This window comes from Dipodomys spectabilis, unplaced genomic scaffold (assembly GCF_019054845.1).
Source record: "Dipodomys spectabilis isolate Male_0828 unplaced genomic scaffold, ASM1905484v1 ptg000017l, whole genome shotgun sequence".
Taxonomy (NCBI): Eukaryota; Metazoa; Chordata; class Mammalia; order Rodentia; family Heteromyidae; genus Dipodomys; species Dipodomys spectabilis.
The window spans coordinates 4592501-4613631 of NW_024870694.1; the positions used below are offsets into that span (position 1 = coordinate 4592501).

At 43.3% G+C, this 21131-nt stretch overlaps 2 protein-coding genes across 5 annotated transcripts in view; one reads left to right on the forward strand and one right to left on the reverse strand.

Annotated features, from left to right (window-relative positions):
* Arhgap31 (Rho GTPase activating protein 31) overlaps nt 1-10699 on the forward strand; it is a 106974-nt gene extending 96275 nt beyond the window's left edge. Inside the window, exons 9-12 of one of the 2 annotated variants that reach the window (XM_042667428.1) lie at nt 990-1052; nt 3040-3618; nt 4956-5224; nt 7108-10699. In XM_042667428.1, the coding sequence (XP_042523362.1) occupies nt 990-1052; nt 3040-3618; nt 4956-5224; nt 7108-9525 (3329 nt within the window). In that variant the 3' untranslated portion in view covers nt 9526-10699. The remainder of the gene's footprint in view (nt 1-989; nt 1053-3039; nt 3619-4955; nt 5225-7107) is intronic. The other variant, XM_042667429.1, reaches the window with a different exon arrangement.
* Nucleotides 10700-16830: 6131 nt separating this feature from the next.
* Nucleotides 16831-21131, reverse strand: part of Tmem39a (transmembrane protein 39A) — a 29961-nt gene continuing 25660 nt past the window's right edge. For all 3 annotated transcript variants that reach the window (XM_042667431.1, XM_042667438.1, XM_042667447.1), the window contains 2 exons: nt 21001-21121; nt 16831-17291 (listed from right to left, as the gene is read on the reverse strand). In XM_042667431.1, coding sequence (XP_042523365.1) covers nt 17058-17291; nt 21001-21121 — 355 coding nt within the window. In that variant the 3' untranslated portion in view covers nt 16831-17057. The remainder of the gene's footprint in view (nt 17292-21000; nt 21122-21131) is intronic.

Below are 21131 nucleotides of genomic sequence, written 5' to 3' on the forward strand. Positions count from 1 at the left end.
CAAGTTCCTCTCATCTAACTGCACCAAATTCCTAGGTGCTGACAGTTATGACCATAGCCAAGAATTCTACCTAACTAATAAGAGGAGCTGTTGGGGGGGCCCAACAGATTCAACTTGATTTTTTTCAACATTTGGGTATTAAGTAGTTTACATTTTTGCTATTAGACATATGGCTGTGAAAAGCAACCTTAAATATTTGTTTATTCATTTATGTCAGTCTTGGGGCAGGAACTCAGGACCTGTCCCTGACCCACTTTGTGCTCAAAGTTAGCACTCTACCACTCGAGCCACAGCACCATTTCCAGCTTTTTCTGAGTAGTTCATTGAAGACAGGAATCTCACAGACTTTTCTTCCCTGGGTTGTCTTCAAATCCTGATCCTCAGATCTCAGGCTCCTGAGTAGCTAGGATTTACAGGCGTGGGCCACTGGCATCTGACAACCTTCAATATTTTTGTCAGTGAATTAGCTAATACTGTTTGACAAAATTATGCTTTACCTTTTTAAAATTATGCTTTACCTTTTTAAAATATTAATGAAATTGCTATAATGAAATTAATGAAATTTCTATAAAGTCAGTCCCACTAAGGTAGTAGGAAAATCTAGAGTCTAGTGAGAGGATGTTTTCTAAGAGAATAAACTTAAAATACCTGAAAAACTTCTCTAAAATTATATTGCTTGACACCCTGACCTAGTGTTCTAAATGCTTTATTTTATTTTATTATTACTTTTGGTGCTGGTACTGGGGTTTGAACTCAGGGCCTGGGTGCTATCACCTAGCTTTTCCACTCAAGGCTAGCGCTGTGCCACTTGAGCCACAGCTCTACTTCTGGCTTTTTCAGTGGCTAATTGAAGAGTCTCACAGACTTTCAAGAAGGTCTAGCTTCTAACAGTGATCCTCAGATCTCAGCCTCCTAAGCCATGTGAGCCACATGGCACTGGGTTGGTTTCTATTATATGCATTCATCGATATTTTTCTTTTTGTCTTTAGTGGAAAAGTCTGCTATTCGACCAGCTAAAAGCATGGACTCTCTGTGTTCAGTGCCTGTGGAAGGTAAGATTTTTACAATTAGCGTGTGGGCTGGGGATTGGCACTCACCCCAGGCTTGGTTTTATGAAGCTGCCAACTGCTCATCTGCAGTTGCGATCACATGCGATCACTTGGTTCCCAGTCCCTCCCTGACCTCTTCACAGTGCTTGCCAAAGCATGGTTTAGGATCGGTAAATGCATTCCTTCATTATCTACCAGTAAGATCCTGGATCCCAACCTCCTGAGTTTGACGCCTATTCTGTGTCAGGCACTATGTGTTCATTTGCACACAATACCCTCTGTTGGAGTTAGATGCATAAGAGTTGAATGTAAGGTGTGTGTAAGCATATTGGCTCACACAGATCTAACCTCAAGGGTCTACTTGCCTCTTCTGTTGCCACTTATCTTACCCCCCTCCTGCTGTCATATCTTTTTTTGGGGGGGAAGGTATGTTAGTATTGGAGCTTTAACTCAAAATGTACTCATTCTCAGCTTTTTCACTCACCACGAGTGTTGTATCACTTGAGCCATGCTTCCAGTTCCAGCCTTTTGCTGATTAACTGGAGATAATAGTTGGATACACTTTTCTTTTTGATACAAAGAAATGTTTAAAACAACTTAAAAATGTTCGCCTCTTGGGCTGGGAAGTTGGCTCAGTGGTAGAGCGCTTACCTAGCATGCATGAGGCCCTGGGTTCGATTCCTCAGCACCACATAAGCAGAAAAAAGCCAGAAGCAGCGATGTGGCTTAAGTGGTAGGACGCTAGCCTTGAGCTGAAGAGCTGAGGGACAGTGCCCAGGCCGAGTTTAGCCCCCACCACCATCAAAAAAAAATGTTCAAATCTGTAAAATACTCTGAGATGATGATGATGAACATTATTAATATTATTAGTATTAGTGGTGGCACTGGGTTATGATCTCAGGGCCTCAAACTCACAAGTTTGAGGCAATCTATCACTTGACTTATGCGTTCAGACCTGCTCTTTTGCTAGTTGTTTTATAGATAGGGCCTAGCAAACTTTCCTAGCTGGATTAGGCTCCAACAGAGATCCTCTGGATCTCAGCCTCCTGACTAAGGATTACAGGCCAAACCACCAGTGTCTGCCTGTCTGTGTTCTTTGTAAGTTGGTTTGATGCGCTTAGAATTTTTTATGTGTATGTTCATCCATTTTCTCTGGCCTTGAAACCTAGGAAAATGCTTACAGGGTTTATATTTCAGTATCATCTCAGTGATTTTCATGGCTGCTTGGGCAGGTCATCTTGTCTCTTTAGTCCATTTCCTCATAGGTTAAAGGAGATGATGTAACATCCCCTTATAGTGTTAGTCATCGGAATTTTAGACATAATATACTTGCAGGGAAGATAAAACCCTGCCTAGGTCTTTCTGCCACAGAAGACTTGTACAAGTTGGGTGCTAGTGGGTCACGCCTATAATCCTAGCCACTCAGGAGGCTGAGTGAGATCTGATGATCACAGTTCAAAGACATCCTAGGGAAGGAATGTCTGTGAGATTTCTGTCTCTAATTAACCAGCAAAAAGCCAAAACTGGAGACATAGTTCAAGCGGTAGAGCACCAGTGTGAGAAAAAAAAAAAAGTAAAAAAAAAGATCCTGTTGTTTTGCTGGGTTGGTTTTCATTTTTGAGCAAACATTGTTCTCCCCCCTCTTCTCTGTCCATTTTCTTCTCTTATGATCTGCATTTAATGCTTGGAAGATGTTAGCCCCATTTGGCGACCTTAGCTCTCCCCTTGTAAAGTTGAAAACTGATACCTAGAGCATAACAGTTAATGGTCCTTCCAGGGAAAGCTGCTGAAATCCTGTGCATGTGAGAAAATGCTTTCTCAGTCACACGAATGAATGCTCTGTGCCTGTCTTCGTTTGGGTCCGTGCCTTTACTGGAATGCAGCAACTCTCTAGTATTCAGATGTCCTGCTTCTGGGACAGGGGGGTTGGGCGGCGGTTAGGGCTGCAGTTGGGTGAGCCCACACACTGACCCTGGACTCCTTTTTTCAGCAGGAAAAGAAACCAAAGGCAATTTTCATCGAACCGTCACCACTGGTGGATTTTTCATTCCAGCCTCCAAAAAGCACTCGAACAACACGGGCAGCTCCTGTGACCTCAGCAAGCAGGAAGGCGAGTGGTGTCAGGAGGGGATGCCAGCAGGGGCAGAGGGGGGCTTCGATGTGAGCAGCGACAGGAGCCAACCCCAGGGCACTCAGGTCCGGCCGCCACCAGAGCAGCTGAAGGTGTTCCGTCCGATCGAGGACCCCGAGAGCGAGCAGACAGCCCCTAAGATGCTCGGCATGTTCTACACTTCCAACGACAGCCCCAGCAAGTCTGTCTTCAGCAGCAGCCTCTTCCAGATGGAGCCCTCGCCCCGTCACCAGCGCAAGGCGCTAAACATCTCTGAGCCCTTTGCTGTGTCCGTGCCCCTCCGCGTGTCCGCTGTCATCAGCACCAACAGCACCCCATGCCGAACACCCCCCAAGGAGCTGCAGTCTCTCTCCAGCCTGGAAGAGTTTTCTTTCCAGGGTTCAGAGAGTGGGGCTTGGTCAGAAGAGGAGAAGCCCCAGGGGGCTGAGAGTTCCATAGGTAAAACATGGCAGAGTTAGTCTCTTTTCATTGCAAGACAGAAAAGCCACACTTGAACTTGGCTTGGTGGCTTATTGTTGGTTGTTTTGTTTGTTTCTGTGCCAGTACTAGGGCTTGAAATCAGGGCCTGGGCACTGTCCCTTAGCTTTTTCCAATCAAGGCTAGTGCCCTACCACTTGAGCTACACCTCTCTTTCCTGCTTTTTGCTGATTAATTGGGAATAAGAGTCTCACAGAATTTTTCTGCCTGGGCTGGCTTTGAACCCAGATCCTTAGATCTCAGCCTCCTGAGTAGCTGGGATTATAGGTGTGAACCACAATGCCATTTGAACTGGCTAAAATAGGGTTTATAGTCATTGTGGTCATGTGGATAGGACTGAGGGCTGTAGAACTAGGTCATTAGCAGGCCATTTTTAGCACTTGGATACTAGCTGTGTCCTAAGGAACTTATGATGGCAGTCATGAAGGTGGAAGATAATGGCACCTTCGTAAGTAATGATACTGGTAGCTCAGTATCAGCTCAGCCAGGCCTTGTGGCTCACACCTATAACCCAGCTACTCAGGAGGCTGAGATCTGAGGATCATGGTTCAAAGCCAGTTCAGGCAGTCTGGGAGACTCTCATCTCTCCGATTAACCACCAGAAAAAAAAACTGGAAGTGGCACTGTGGATCAAGAGGTAGGACACTCACCTTGAGCTGAAGAGCTCAGGGACAGCACCCAGGCCCAGAGTTCAAACCCCACAACCAACAAAAAAAAAAAAAAAAAAAAAAAAGGAGAAAGGAAAGAAGGAGGGAAGGAAGGAAGGAAGAAAATGGGAGGAGGGAGATTGTCTAAGCATCAAATTATCAGAGCCTGAGCATTCGTTTGTGAAGTGAAAGAGTAGGTGAAAGCAGGATTTCTCTGATTGGGCACTATTGGCATTTGGGGGCTGGGTTCTTTGTTGTGGCAGCCTGTCCATTGAAGAAATTTTAGCTGCATTTGGCTAGATGCCAAAGCACTAAAGCACTCAACTCTCCCAAAATTAAGGCAACCAAAGTTTCTTTAGACATTGCAATATTCCCTGAGTAGACAGAGAGGAGTTCTGAGTAAAATGCCTCCTTGTTGAGAACAACAACTGGATGGATGATCTTCCAGAACCCTCTCATCTCTGGCAGTCAGTGACCTGGGGCCTGAGGCTGGACACTGACAGGGGAACTGAGGAAAGAAGGTGAGGGGCAGTGAGTTGGGCCTTCCTCTTATCCCCGTGAAGCAGGGCCAGGAGGCAGGATAGGGGCTGTGCTAGCAACAGCCTCCCTTATGTGAACTCTTGGTACTCACCACTGTCATCTTCACTGCAGCTCCTGTCACCAAGAAGGCAGCTCCTGAGGCCAGCACTCCCTCAGAATCCTCCCGGACAGTGGAATGTAGCCAGGGCCTTTCCCAGGAGCCAGATGCCCCGCTGGAGAAGAATACCTCCAAAGCCTCCCTGAGCTCTCAGCATTCAAGGGAATTAGAGAAGAAGTTGGAGAAGGAGGTGGAGGAGGGTCTACCAGATGGCCAAGCGGGGCCAAGCACAGCACAGGATAGTCCTGGGCCCAGAGCTGAAGCCATATTTCTCCATGAGACGGTAAGGTGGCCCCACTGTTTTTCACAATCCCGGGAAGGCCTGTTTTATTTTTTTCAAACTTTGATGACACAATTTAAAGTAGATTTTAAAACATCAACAAAGAATAGATTCTAAAGCTGGGTGCTGATGGCTCATGCCTGTAATCAGAAGGCTGAGATCTTAGGAGCACAGCTCAAAGCCAGCTCAAAGCAGAAGAATCCATGAGATTCTTATCTCCAGTTATCCAGCAAATAACCAGAAGTGACCAGGACACTGGTAGTTAACCAGCAAATAACCAGACGTGACCAAGACACCGGTAGCTTCATGCCTATAATCCTAGCTACTCAGAAGGTTGAGATCTGCGGATTGAGGTTCCAAGTCAGGCTGGGTAGAAAGCCCATGAGACTCTAATCTTCAATTAACAACCAAAAAGCTGGAAATAGATCTGTGGCTTAAGTGGTAGAGTACCAGAGATTTGACCCAGGGGGAAAAAAAAAAAAAGCAAGAGCTCCAGGCACTGAGTTCGAGCTCCAATGCCAGCACACACACACAAGTATTGATTCTGTTAAAGAGATTTAGAAGGGAACCACCACTTCTACCCAAGCTTGTTTTTGTTTTTTTGTTTCTGTGTGGATTTCTCAGAGATCATCCAGGGACGGGAAGGGACCACCTAGCTCAGGTTCCCAAGGACAGGTTCAACTTTTAAGTCTTTTTGGCCTTGGTCACCATAAACCAGTGATATGTTCTTGGAATGTAATGACAGTAAATCCTAAAAACAGCACAAAACTTGCGTGTGGAATTCCAATTCCAGATGTGATCACCACCAGTGATGGTGGTACTGGTTATTTTCTTTTTCTTTTCTTCCTTTTATTTTTTTGTTGTCCTTGTTATTGTTGGTTGTAGGCCTGAGCTCTGGGCCTGCGCTCTGTCCCTGAGCTCTTCAGCATTTGAGCCACAGTGCCACTTCCGGCTTTTTTCTTTTTGCTTATGTGGTGCTGAGGAGTCGAACCTAGGGCCTCATGCTTGCAAAGTAAGCACTCTACCACTGAGCCACCTTCCCAGCCCGCTGGTTATTTTCAAGATAAGATCTCATATACTTTTTGGACCAGTCTGGCCTCTCAAATCACTACCTTTTCTCTCTCAGCCTCCCAAGTAGCTAGAATTACAGGCAGGCATGAGTTACTGGTACCCAGCCTTCCTTGTCAACTCATTAGCGGTAGACTGTTCCAAGGTTTTTATGAGATGTCTTTACCTAAGAAGATATGATGTGATTCCCTAGGGTCCACTGATGGGACCCTTCATCTAATCATTCCACTGTTCGCATGAGGGTCTTCTTGGGGCAGTGGGCCATCTTGTGCTATCTAAAGCCTGTATCCCTGACTGCATGAGGGATGTAGACCTGGGGAGCGGGAGGGCGGGTTTGCTCTGATTGCCTTCCCAGCCTTTATAATCTGTTCTCTCCCTAGTTAGAAGGAAGAGAGGATTGTCACCAGGATCGGCAAGGGTTTCTCTGAAGAATAGCTAAGAGGTTGAGAAACTCCCTTGACAAAGGGGTAGAGGATGTGATCTTAGAGATGTGAGACAGAGACTTCCAGGCAGAAACAACAAGATGTACCGTGAACCTAAGGTGGGAAAAGAGAGCCTGAGACACTTAAAGAATGAGATTGAAGGTGAACTTCAGGCCAATGGAAAACATTCTGAACATGTTACGTTTGGAATTCTGTCCTTAAAGGGTCACTCTTCCTGGGAGGTGAATGCTTGGGGAGGTAAGAGACAAGCCAGGGATGCCAGTTAGGATGTTAGGATGTGGCAAATGAGGTGAGAAAAGAGGGTGGCTTAGCCCAAGTGTGGAAATAGAGGTGGGAGGATTTGCAAATCAGTTTCTTGGTATTTTTTTTTTTCAGGATGAAGATGATCTGGCTAATGTCCTAAACTGGCCAGAAATTCAACAGGAGCTGAAAATCATTGAATCTGAGGAGGAGCTCTCCATCTTGCCACCACCCCCTGCTCAGAAGTTCGACCCAACTCAGCCAGTTCTTGAGTCAAATCCAGAGCCGTTTCCTTCCCCAGAGCCTCCAGGGATCTTGTATTGTAGCTCCACCCCTTCTGAGGCATGGACTAAGGACTCAACCATTCAGAACACACAAGGGGCTGCTGCAGCAGCCCACAGAGAGAAGCTGGAGCCAACCAGCTACCTCCCTGCATCCTCACCTGAACAGGCCCCAAGTCCAGATCCTGGCAGTCTGGCTCCTCTGGCAATAGTTCCATTTGAGAAGTCACCCTCGCCCCCAAGGATGAAGGTGGAAGGCCCAGAGAATATCTCTCCTCCACTCCCTCCTGCTGCTCCCCCTCCAACACCTCTGGAGGAGCCACCTGGAGGCCTGTTGTCCAAGGGCAGTCTTGAGGAAGAAGATCTGACTCAGATGTTGAGGACCTATTCCTATACAGAGCAGCCAAAGTCCAAAGACAATCCTGGGACCCCTATCCTATGTCAGGAAGATGAGGCTGCTCCAAGACAAAATGAAAAGCCACATTCAAAAAGTGCTGCTCTCCAGGAAAAAGGCTCTGGTTTCCCCAGCCCAACGAAAGAGCTCGAGATCTCGCCGCAAGGGAAGGGGGATGTAGCCCATTCAGTACAAGAGCCTTCAGACTGTGACGAAGATGACAGTGTGCCCGACATCGCTCAGCACAGCCTGGAGATGGTGGAGCCCTGGGAGGAGCCTCAGTGGGTGACGAGTCCCCTTCACTCTCCCACCCTCAAAGAAGTGCACGAGTCCCAGCCTCAGGGCCCCCAGAGCCATCGATTGGAAAGGAGGCTTTGCCACAGGCCCAGCCTACGCCAGAGCCATTCTCTGGATAGCAAGACCACTGTTAAGAGCCAGTGGACTCTCGATGATGTCTCCTTCTCCAGCAGCTGTGCTAATCTGGACTCTGAGAATTCTGACAGTCAGCAGCCGCTGGCAACCAGAAGAGGGATGATTGGATGGGACGAGAGAGCCCTGAAGTCGTTTAGAGAGTTCTCTGGCCTGAAAGGGGAAGAAGGATTTCCTAGGCGGAAGGGAACAGACAATGGACCACCCAAACCAGCAGACACCAGCCCCATCAGCTTAGGGGAGAGAAATCAGGGGCAACCACTAAGACACAGCAACTCCCAGATTAAGCAAGGCAGTGTCCCTGAAGCAGAACCCAACAGGGAAAGTTCCCGTGGTATTCAGGACAGCACTTTACCTGAAGAGCAACCCCCAAAGTTACAGTTGAAGAGCAGTGAGGGTGGACCCTCAAAAGGGAAAAACAGACCTTCTTCTCTCAACTTGGACTCTGCTGTTCCCATCAGTGACCTCTTCTGGCTTGAGAATGGAGCCTCGTTAAGTTCACCTGGAATGCAGCTCTCTGAGCCAGGAGACTCCCAGGTCCCCTGGATGACTTCATCTCAATGTAAAGCAGATTCCTGGAAGGTTTATCCTCAGGACACCCAGGACCTGGATGTTTTTCCTCACGCGCTCACTGGTCGCCGTAACTCAGCTCCTGTGAGTGTGTCAGCGGTGAGAACCTCCTTCATGGTGAAAATGTGTCAGGCCAAGGCAGTTCCGGTCATCCCACCCAAGATTCAGTACACACAAATCCCACAGCCCCTGCCTTCTCAGAACACAGGGGAGAGTGGGGCTCAGCCTCTGAAAAAGAGCCAAGAAGAACCTAGTTCAACGGGTGAGACCACTCAGAAACCAGCCAAAGATGAATCTTCCTCTTCCTTGGAAAGCCCAAAGGAAGAGAAACCAAAGCAAGATAGGGGACCCATTAAGGCTTCATTGATAGACGCCACTGACTCTTACCTGCACGAGGGACCCAATCTCTCTCCCGAACCAGGCATGTCTAACCTGCTCACCAACCAGGACGCAACAGTGCAATGCAGAAAGCGTTTGTCAGACACAGAGCCATCCGGGGACAACCCTCTTTCTTCAAAAATTGAGCGGTCCTCTGGAGGTCCTAAGTCTTTCCACAGGCCAAGGTCTGGAAGACCTCAAAGCCTCATCTTATTCAGTCCTCCTTTCCCGATCATGGATCACCTGCCCCCCTCATCCACAGTGACAGATTCCAAGGTCCTGCTGTCCCCTATCAGAAGTCCCACTCAGACAGTTTCCCCTGGCCTTCTCTGTGGAGAGTTGGCTGAAAACACATGGGTCACACCAGAAGGGGTTACCCTTAGAAATAAAATGACCATCCCTAAGAATGGCCAAAGACTGGAGACATCAACCAGTTGTTTTTACCAGCCCCAGCGGAGATCAGTGATTCTGGATGGAGGAAGTGGGAGGCAAATAGAATGATGTCCGTTCACCTGCAGGTGTCTGCGAAAGAATGTCATGACCTATCTGGAAGTTATTTACAGGGCCATCTCCCAGGCACAGATTATCTAAGCGTGAGCTTATTTTGACCTCCGACTTTTCTTTTTTCCAGCCTTTGACCATTCATTAATGATCCCATTTTCTAGAAGAGTGGCCAAGGGAAGGATCAAAAGGTAAAATTGAGATAAGGTCATATGAGCAAGAAGGAAAGGTTAGGCAAAGGAAGAGGATGGAATGTTTGCTGCCATTGAAATCTGGGTGAGTTGTAGTCCTCCCCCATTTCCATTATCTATTAGAGCTGAGAGCTGGCTGGGAGAATGTCCTTTGAAAGAAAGAAAAATCCATTGCGTGTCAGGAAACATTGCTATTGAGATTTGAAGGCCTTCTTCGTGCTTCTTAACACTCTTTAAAGCATGTGTTGTTTTAGATTCATTTACTAATAAGCTTTGTTAAAAGAAGCAAAATAGGGTGCAATTAGATTCCCAAGTCAGTAAATGTCACCACAAGTTGTTGCCCTGGGATCTTGCAGACCTGCCCAAGATGACTCTATACCAGCATAGAAAGGCAGAATCTGTAATCAAGCAAACCCTAAGACTGGCACCACCCAGGTAGACTTTCTGGCTGTGGCTCTCATTAACTTGGAACTCTGCCTACCACTATACTGATTTATCAGTGTTGTAACTGGGAACAATGGGGGTTGAACTGAGGATTGCTATTGGATCTTCTTTGTGGGTATCCATCAGCTTTCTTAACATCAGAATCTTAATGTGCCATTGGTCATTGATCATTGAGAAAAGTCTTCCACATAGGCACAATTTCAGGCAAACCTGATGTTTAAATTGCCAGGGCATTAGCAGAAACCATGTCTAGTTCAGTTTCAGTCTTTCTCTACTTGGCTAGGCAGGACAGAAAGGACACCAGAAGGATCAAACCCTAGAAAACTGGCTCTCACTACCACGCTCTGAAGCTGCTCTCTTTGATAATGAATTCCATTGGCCAGTGGATCCCTTCCCTTTCACTCCTTTTGCTCAAGAGTAGCTGTGAGGCACCTCTTCCCTTTCATAACTCCCCTTATTCACTACCCATCCCAGACATTCAGACTTGCTCTTTTCCCCTGGGTACCAGCAGAAAAATAAACCAATGTGATTTTCTTGAAGTTACTTAGACTTTTTAGTGGTTCTTTTCAGGTGAAGAGAGGAAGGAAAACTAACACAACCGATGGTAGATTTTTTTAATGTTCCCTAAAAGGCTTCATGGGACACCTCTTGTCACTTCCTTCCATGAGAAATTGCAAACATGTGCACGAGCACATGCACACACACACACACACAGGCACAATTTCTTCACTCTCTGATAAGTTTTATGGTTTTGTTATCTGTCCTATGCCTTTTAAGCATAGGGTATCTGATGTATCAACTAATGAGTCTGTCTTCAGAGGGCATTGAGATGACACAGGGTGTTTAATAGGCCTTTGGTGAGTGTTTTTGCTTTCTCATTGAAGAGTCAAGATATTGGACCAACAGCCAATGAGATACCAACCCACAAGAAAAGTCTTAGAACATATTATTATCCCCCTAGACAAGCAAGTGAAGAAATACGGTGGTGAGACATGAGAAAGACCATGTTCGGGAGATTTGAAAGCACATTCCTGCCTTATCAGAGACTGTGGTAGATAAGTTTTGTGTCAGTCTCATTGCACTGTGGTGCCTATACTTTGATAAGGCTCATGTTCCAGTTAGAAGGCAAGAGGGCAACAACCACACTGCACTTCGTCAGAACTGAGCCAAGTAACAAACTACCTATGATCACTGAAAGTTGTTTGTAATACATGTAGAATATATATTTTGTTGTTGTTGGGGATAGACTGAGAAGCTTTATGTACATGTTAACAAGTGTCTCCAGTTCTGAGGACTGAGGCACCTCTGTCTTATTTATAAAATGGCTGCCATGTTCTTAATTTAGATCGACACCGTTCATTTATGGAATCACCTTAGGCATGTGGCATTGTCAATGAGCATGTCACTGACAGCTGTCTGGATTTGTTCCCTACCCCAAGCCTTTCTAAGCCAATTTCAATCTAGAAGGGCTGGGAAATGACTCGCCTCACAACCACCTTCTATTGCTCACGCGTCGTGTTTCCTTAAAAAAATTATTTTGTAGTTTTACAAATTTCAAGTAGTTGTACAAAAAAGGGGTGGGAGTTACAGCTTCATAATCTTCTTCTGACCATTTCACAGTGTGTCAACGGTTACATACATATTTATAAGCTTCTTGTGGGCTAGGCACATGAAATTCTAGCCCACGAACAATCATTCCCCCAAATATGCTGGGATTACCCATTTGGTCATCACTTGGGGCACTGAAAACTAGACACCTCCCTCCTGAAAAAAATAAAATGGCTGGATGGGTAAGACTGTGAACTTTCTTCCAGAGAAGGGGTAGAAAAAGGCTGGATGTTCCCAGGAGGCTCTGTTAGATGCCCTGGAAAGCACTGCAACTCTTCAACCATCAGTCCTTCAACTGAGGTCACTGATTCGTTACTGAAATTGAAGTGGAATGTATGCATGTACCAATGTTTTCTTTCAGTGTTTTCTTTTTATCAAACTGGACCAGATGGAGGATATTTTTTTATTCTCTGCCTCACTTGAAATATGAAGAGACCTGCCCAACTCTCCAGTGGCCTACTCTAAGCTCTAAAATGTTAAGTATTACCCATCAAAATTCTACATTCTGAGGACATCGAGAATATAAGTAGCATCACTCACTCAAGAAATATTTATCAAGAGCTTAGAAATATTGTACTTGTGGACCTTAGTATGCCAAAATTTTTGAGGAGTCTAAAGCAAAAGGATGAGAGATGGAGAAAGTGAGACAATGTAAGAATGAAGAGCAAGGTTGAGAATTTTTGGTTATCAAATGACAGAAGAGGATGGACAAGGAACAGCTAAGCATCTTTCACTGGTATTAGTAGTATTTAATTGATCTGGTTGCAGATCTATGCAGAGTCACTCCAGAGTTGAACACTTGCTTTGATTTTAAAAATTGGGAGTCATAAGCAATTAAGAACAAGCAGTTCAGGGCTGGGAAGGTGGCTCAGTGGTAGAGCGCTTGCCTTGCATGCCTGAGGCCCTGGGTTCGATTCCTCAGCACCACATAAGCAAAAAGAAAAAAAGTTGGAAGTGGCGCTGTGGCTCAAGTGGTAGCGCTAGCCTTGAGCTGAAGAGCTGAGGGACAGCGCCCAGGCCCAGAGTTCAGGCCTCACAACTGGACCCAAAAAAAAAAGAACAAGCAGTTCTGATGTTGTATGGGGTCATGACTGGTTTGGTTGTGAAGTCCTGTTAGATCTCTACAAATGAGCCAGGTGAGATCAGCATTCCATACTCCTGGAGAAAGGATTTTAGAGACATTGATGATCACAAAGTTAGTTCTGCTGTAGAAGAAGTCAGGCTCAAAATAAAACTCTTCATCTCCTGCAGAATGTTCACCACATTGTTGAGTGCACTAAAATTGGGTGGGGCAATCATTGTCTACCTTGTGTCCCAGAACGTAAGATTCATTATGGTTAGGACCACATTTGGTCATGGCTGGTCTTACGTGATGACATGAATCTTCAAGGTGTGTAGAATAATGTGTCCTCCTTTGCCAACACCTTTCTTAGCAAAATAGGGCTAGAAAAGGGAGTGAGACTTTCCCAGGCATGAATGAGGGGTGGAGGGGTAGGAGAAAAGGTTGACTTCGATCAGCACCAGTAGATAGTATTTATTTAGGGGGTCACACAGATTGACTGGCACACAGCAAATCCCTTAGGAACCCTGAGGATACCTGAGCAACACAGAGACATCTGTGTGTGATAGAGGACATAGCTAATATGAGAATTTCATGATGTCCACAGTGATGATTTTACTGGATGAGCCATAATGCTTTGCATTAACTAATGCCATGTACTTTCTGGCTTATGACTGCAAAGTAAAGCACTTTTTCAAAGAAGCCTATTTGAAAACATGATTGCAGCTGTTTTTTTTGAACTCTACAAATATTTTCAAATCTTTTTCTATTCATTATTAAGCATATCCATAGAGACATCTAAGTGTAATTAAAAGATTGTTATGCTTTAAAAAATGTACTCTAATAAATGATATAAATGCCTACCATGGAACTATACGCTAGATGATGTGGGATCCTCAAAATGAGCAATTAGAGAAGTAAATTATATGCATCAGACTCATTGTTCTTTGTTGAATGTCATCTTTCATTACTTCAAGGTCTGGCACCACAACAGAAGTCCTGATCATCTGCTTCAGAAGGCTTTTCTTGCTTTTGATATTTTACATCTCAATAATAGCCAAGTGTTTGCAACTTTCTCACTGTAGCAATCATGGTCATTTCACCAAGGTCCCCATAATGTTCTGTATCGAGGAGAATTTGCAGTGAAAACTAAGAAGAAAAAAAAAGCTTACTGCTTCTTGTAAGCCCACAGTTAAAGGGGTCATGTGAGTCTACTACGAAGATGTGAACTCAGTTTTTCTATTATTGGAATCAGTGAGGGACAACTAGTAAGTGATCAATCATGTTAACAATGTTTTAGGAGAGAATGCAAATGTTCACTGTCCTGGTATAATTTTAATGAAGATGGGGTTCAAAGGTACAGGAGGAACAATTATAGTCTTGTCTCCTCACTGTGTAGTGTTGACACATCTGGGTTTCAACAGAGCTCCCATAAGGACATAACTTTCCCTGTACTAAAGGCTGCATTCTTGTACGTCACACATTTTACAAAGGGTCACAAAACATCCTTCCAGTTCTCACTTCTCCTTCTGCATTTTTAAATCCCACGTGCTTTTTTGCAGCCCAAAGTAGTCGTCCCCTATTTCCAAGTCATTCTGTTTCCAGCTGCTAGAACTCTGCTTCCAATGAGGTTTTTGTCACCACTGTATCTCATAGATCCTCCTTCCTGAAGGATTATCATCTATTGTCATTCCTGAGATAACTGATTGATCTGCTATTAGCAAGTTAACTCTGAATATTCCTATTTCTGGTACCCACTAATATGTAACACAGTAACTGCCTAGTGAGCAAGACAGGGAAAGAGATACCAATGGTGGTGATGATTGGGAAGTGGGAGAAAGAGTATAGGGTCTATGCAAATAGTCTACCAAGGAGCATTCCCATCACATTCATTCCTGGGAACCACATTCTTCTACTGCCAAGGTATCTTCTCACCTTAGGCCACCCATACAATAGGGAAGCGTAAGGTCTCCAGTTGATCCAACTGATCACTTCCTAATCTTCCTTTCCGTATAATTGCACAATTATATATCTCAACCCCAAAAAAGCATTTTTTAGGGTCCATGCATCACTAGGAGTGGCCCTTATATAACCCGCTAACCCAAGTAACTAGTCACTTCCACTCTCCCTTTTTAACACCTACAAAGGACAAAAATAGGTAAGTAGCATGGTGAACTGAAGGGTTCTAATGCCCTGATGCAACCACATCCAAATATAAAGGCAAGGACTCTGCCATTCCAACAGCTAGTATCTAGGCTAGTATCTGCTACTATAGAATTAAGCCAATTAGACTATAGTCTAATTTTGGATGCTAGAGCCAAGTTGGGGCTTTTTCTTTTTGAGACAGTATCTGGTGTAGTCTGAGCTGGCCTCAAACTGGTAATCCTTCTGTCCTAGCCTCCTGAGTCCCAGGATTACAGGCATGAGCCAACCCTAGCTAACTTGGATCCCTTTTAATGAGACAAGTGTGGTCATGCTACCAGTTTGTCTTCAGCTGTCAAGTAATTCCAGTTTGTTAGCTGAGGGAAACATCAAGACAACAATGAAAGCAGCGAGATGTTCCCTGCTCTTTCTTCAAAAGAACTTTTAGGTTGAACCACTTCTCTGAATAGCAACTAACTTCATACACTGGTTCTCTTGTTAATTCTCCCAATATATCAACTTGTCCCCACCTAAGGCCAACAGCCTTGCTCCTATAACATGGATCATCTCACCAAAGCTATTTATTTGGCCCAATCTTGCTGTGTCTGATACCCAAAATTCATCTCCTCAAAGATGCCTTGTCTACCATCTCTACCACTTTGTTCCCCCATCCTGATTACTCTTTATTGCACCTATCACCACCAGACACATTTTATATAGACTTATTACATGATCTGTGCCACCTACCTTTAATTGTAATCTGAGAAAAGGGCCCCCCATTTCTTACTGATGGCTATATCCAAAACCTTGATAGGACCTGGAGGTCAGCCTGTGTCTGCTGAACAGTTGAAGACTGGCTGGATGTCAAATCACTTAACTTTTAAAACAAGTATGCACCTGAACATACTTAAGGAAGCCATGATACACATGAATGTGGTCAGTTAAGTAGCTACATATGCACTTATTTCTTAGACTGGTTTCTTGTTGAGAACTCTTTTAAGAACTTTTCCATCCAGTTTATGAATTACATGATTGATCTTGTTATGGTAACGCTCACAAAACATGAAGGTTCTGCAGTATGAAATTTATTTATTTACTTATTTTGTGGTGTTGGCAATCAAATACAGGGCCTCTGTCATGTTAGACAAGCATGTTACCACTGAGCTACATCCCCAACCTTTGAGTATGAAACTTAAAGCACATATTTTGGATATAGATCCACAAAAACAGGAACTTGTATTTCACTTTCCCTAACTCCAAACATTAGGCCACTATGAATGGCTGCTGCGAGTCTGCCTCCAAGAAGGTGAGGACCAGCCCTTTTTTCTAGTTACTTTAGGTATTTTCAACTGGCCTCATCTTTCCCCCCAAGGATCCAGCTATCTTTCATCTCCTTCTCAACTGTGAGTACTCTAAAAAACTTCTGTTGTTGAAAAACATCATTTCAAACAACTAAGGGTAAAAGAAAAATCTCTGGAAGCAGAAGCAAAAAATTTAAAAAAAAACACAGGGGAAAAACAAAAAAAGTGGCAGCAAAACCCTGAGCCTCATGATAGAAACTTATTCAAAAGTACCTTTAAATGTCACAGGTAAACAAACCATCTGAGACCCATATCAAAAAGGTTTCCTCACAGAAGGCAAGAACCCTACCCTGGACCCTTCATTCATTTTGGCTCTATTAGCCAACTGAATTAAGAGAGGCTAGGGCTAGAAGGCAATTCTACTCATCTTCCCTTTATAGCAATCATTACTGGCCAGCTGAGAACTAAGGATGAGAAGAGTTGAAAAGAAAGCAAACACACCAAAGGTGTTCTGTCAAGTGATGCAGAGATGTGTACACAATGAGTTATTCCAGAGCCATACAAATCCAACTTTTACTGGAGGCTTCTCTCTCATATATACTAACACATGAACGATCACATCACCTTGTTTGTGGATACATTTAATATCCCTTACCATTCCCAACTTTCAAAACATAATAATATACAAAATATAAAATATCTTAAATATTTATAAAAATCGCAAGAAAAAAATAGAACGTATGAAAATATTTTTATCTAGGTTCTCCCTCATTATTGAGAGGCAGCTTAGTTTGCCTTGAGTTCATAACTGTTGAGAGGGTAGGAATATGCCCTGCCTAATACTATTCTGTCCCGGAGGAGCTTAAATAAAACATAGTAGTTGCAGAAGAGGATGAGAGCCATGGAAAGTGTATGGTTCCACTTCTCTGACCGCAGCAGGGAATATAGCTGGTAGAAGACAACACTGCCCTCAATAAGGATAAGTAGATTTAACAGCCTTAATGGACGATGAAACAGGAACTGTAAGGAAGTCAAAACACAAAACATTATTTCACAGAAAGACCAAAGTTACTGTTTGTTAAATTCATCTAAGATAATTTCATGTTTATAGGTTCTTGTATGCAATAACAAATATATCAACCTAGTTTATCAACCTAGGTGTCTCTCTTTTTGTTTGTTTTTGATGGTACTCAAATTTGAACTCAGGGCCTTATGCATGTTAAATAAATGCTAAAGCATTTGAGCTAAGATAAATGGTTTCCTTTTTGCTCACAAATAATGAAGTAAATTTTATTTCAATACCTCTGGGATATGAAAAGGAATCTGGCACCAAACAGTAGTGCCTACAAAGATGTCTCTAGGTTAATAATGCAGGTTTATATTTTAAGATAACCCAAAGTACATTTTTCTACGACAGGGAGGGGTTGGGTAAAGGACCAAATGGGAAATATTTTAGGATTTGTAACTCAAGAGGCAAGTAATTAAAGATAAATGTAGCTACTTATATAGTCATTCAAAATATACTATTTGAATATATAAAAAATCATTCTTAAGCTACAATATAAACACTATCACTACACAAGTTTGGAAAGAAGGAAATAATATCAATAGAGTTTCTTATTTTTTTCCTTCAACTTTTAACCCAGTATGGCTACTGACTGAAAGCCTTTATACCATGTATCTATGTTCTTATTTATTTACTGTGAATATTAAACAGGGAACAAAAGGACGAGACAAGGAAGGATAAAAAATTAAGCAGGCATTAGAGCTAGACTAAAATCAGGGTTCATTATTTCCATTCTCATCAAACTCTGCAGTCTAAGGGGCTAAATCCCAGTTCACTAATAAAAATGTTCTATGAAAAGAAAGGTATAGACCACATGTTGCAAGGGAATATTACCTAACAATTCATCTTAACCAGTCTAGTCCTAAATTTAAATTTAAATGAAGATAGATTGCAGTAGTAACTAGTAGTATAACATATGTTCTTTAAAAATGCATTTAAGTGGAATTAATAACTGTTTTTGAACCACAGCCTATATTGTCTAGGTCAGTTTCAAATTCTTAAACTCTTGAACCTCCTACCCCAGCTTCCCAAGTGCTAGGATTACAGGAATGCCTCTCCACATAGGACTTTAGATGAAGTTCAGTATTAAAAGCTTAAACCTGAGAATAAAGACAAACTATCTTAGGCTCTGAAAGAGACCCAGGTTCTTAGGGCCTTTCCTTGGGGAAAAAAATCTTTCTTTGGTTTAGTTACATGACATCCAGCAATAGCACATATAAGCTGGCTCAGAAGTGATATTTTAGAAGGACTAAGGGAAAGCAAAACTGTTATTTCTGTGATAAGGTCTATACTGCAGTTAAATGTACTAATTATCTAAATAATAAAGATGAGGTCAGGTTTTAAAGTCTAATAACAACTACTGGTAAACAGGAACATTGTAAATAAATGTTCCCAAGCTTCATTCAATCTGCCAAAGGATCATTTCCAAATATGCAAATGTTACAAAATTCCCAGGATCCTCCAGATTCTGACTCAAAACCCTGGGAGAGGGACCTACATCAATGGTTAAAAGACTCCCTAGGTAATTTACACACAAATGGGTCCAAGAACCACTTTGAGAAGCATTGATAAAACTATTTGGTCAGTTAAAATCACCAGTTACTTGTCTCATCTGTCTGCAGATTCCAGTTAACAGTAGAAAAGGAAAAGTTATAATAAAATACCTGGCTACTACAGGTTAAGGGGTAGAAGCTACTAAACAGGTTAAGGGGAAGAAGCTAGTAATGACCTAGAAAATCCTGCCAACTGAGTTAGATAAACCTGTGGAGAAAACAAATACTTATGGAGTTCTGACATGAGCCCACTTATCTAAGGCAATTGCATGGGAGTTGAGGAGGAATTGGGTTTTGGGTTGTTTTTTGTTTTTGTTTTTTGTCCATTGTGGGCCTGAACTCTGGGTCTGGGCGCTGTCTTGCAGCTCTTCAGCTCAAGGTAAGTGCTCTACCACTTGAGCCACAGCACCATTTCCAGCTTATGTGGTGCTGAAGAATCAAACCCAGGGCCTCATGCATGAAGAGGCAAGCACTCTATCACTGAGCCACCTTCCCAGCCCTTGAGGAGACTCCTTACTCAAAAAGTTTTCACTTGCCAGGCATCGGTGACTCACACCTGTCATCCTAGCTACTCAGGAGGCTGAGATCTGAGGATCTCAAAGCCAGCCCAGGCAGTAAAGTCCATGAGACTTTTACTTCCAATTAACCACCAGAAAACTGGAAGTGGTACTGTGGCTCAAATGTTAAGGTGCTCCCCTTGAACGAGCACTGAAGAGCTCTCCCCATCCTCCTTTCTCAATCTCCCACTCGCCCGGACTTTGCAAGCCTGATTATAAGTATACTGCTCTGATGCAAGTTCCTAGAATAAAGCTGAGGAGTCTGTTGAAGTAAGTACCTGCAGAACCAGAGTCCATGTACTGTTACAAGGAACTTGATGGCACAGAGGGAGAAAGAGATATAAGTATATCCAAAAAGGATTTCTAGTTCTATTTTAGAATGTGATTGCCATTCAAAGGAACTGTACTGAACAATGGACATTTTTACTAAGAAATGTCTCTTGCATATGCCTGGTGTTCCTCATTCTCATTGGCCAGTCAGATGACCTTCCTTTTTATAAATACTCTGCCACTAATGGCCAGAATTTCTAGAAACTGAAAAATGAAATAGAACATGATCCAAAGCACAAGTTAAAATAGTATAGAACTGGAGTTAATTTTTAAGGTTTTTCTCTCAAATCCAAGTATAAAAGTCACAAAACATATCAAACTTCCAAAGTGGAAGCTTTAAAAGGATAATATGTGACAAATTCCAAAAATGTAAGACATCACATTATTACTGTATTAAACAACACTTGAAAATAGACAAATATGGGCTGGGAAGGTGGCTCAGTGGTAGAGCGCTTGCCTTGCATGCCTGAGGCCCTGGGTTCGATTCCTCAGCACCACATAAGCAAAAAGAAAAAAGCCGGAAGTGGCGCTGTGGCTCAAGTGGTAGAGCACTAGCCTTGAGCTGAAGAGCTGAGGGACAGTGCCCAGGCCCGGAGTTCAGGGCCCATGACTGGACCCCCCCAAAAAATAGACAAATATGCCAGGCGTCAGTGGCTTACTCCTGTGATCCTGGCTACTAAGGAGGCTGAGATCTGAGGATCGTGGTTCAAAGCCAGCCTGGGCAACAAAGTGTGAGACTCATTTTTCTGGTTAAGTACCAAAAAGCTGGAAATGATATACTGTGGCTCAAAGTGACAAAGTGACTAGCCTTGAGCAAAACTAAGCTCAGGCTAGCTAGCACCCAGGCCCTGAGTTCAAGCACAAAAAAATAAAACATTAAAAAAAAATAAAGACAGGCACACTATATCTTAAGGCATCATTAAGCCAAAGTATTAACAGAATCAAATTTTAAGATGAAAAAAAGAAGTCTTAACAATAGTTTCCCAGTTTCAAGCAATACTAAATACAATAAATCCAAGCACACTGTTAAAACTGGAATGACACATAGCCTTCAAACTCCCTTTCAAAAGACATTCCCAAAGCATATGGTTCACTAGTCCATTAATAATTACATTACATGTGCTGACTGCATAGTACGTGTTACATGTTGCCAGGAGCTTAAACAAAGAGTAACCTAACATTTAGCTCTGAGCTATGTTTGAAAACAAGTAAGTGGTACTTGCATAAAAGCGGGCATGGGATACGTCTGAAGGCACTGCCACGTTGTAAGGCCCCATGGCTCTATATAAACATCTGCTGTGCCGCACCAGCACCCCTTGAGGCCATATTGTATTTTGTGACCAACTAAGAGAGA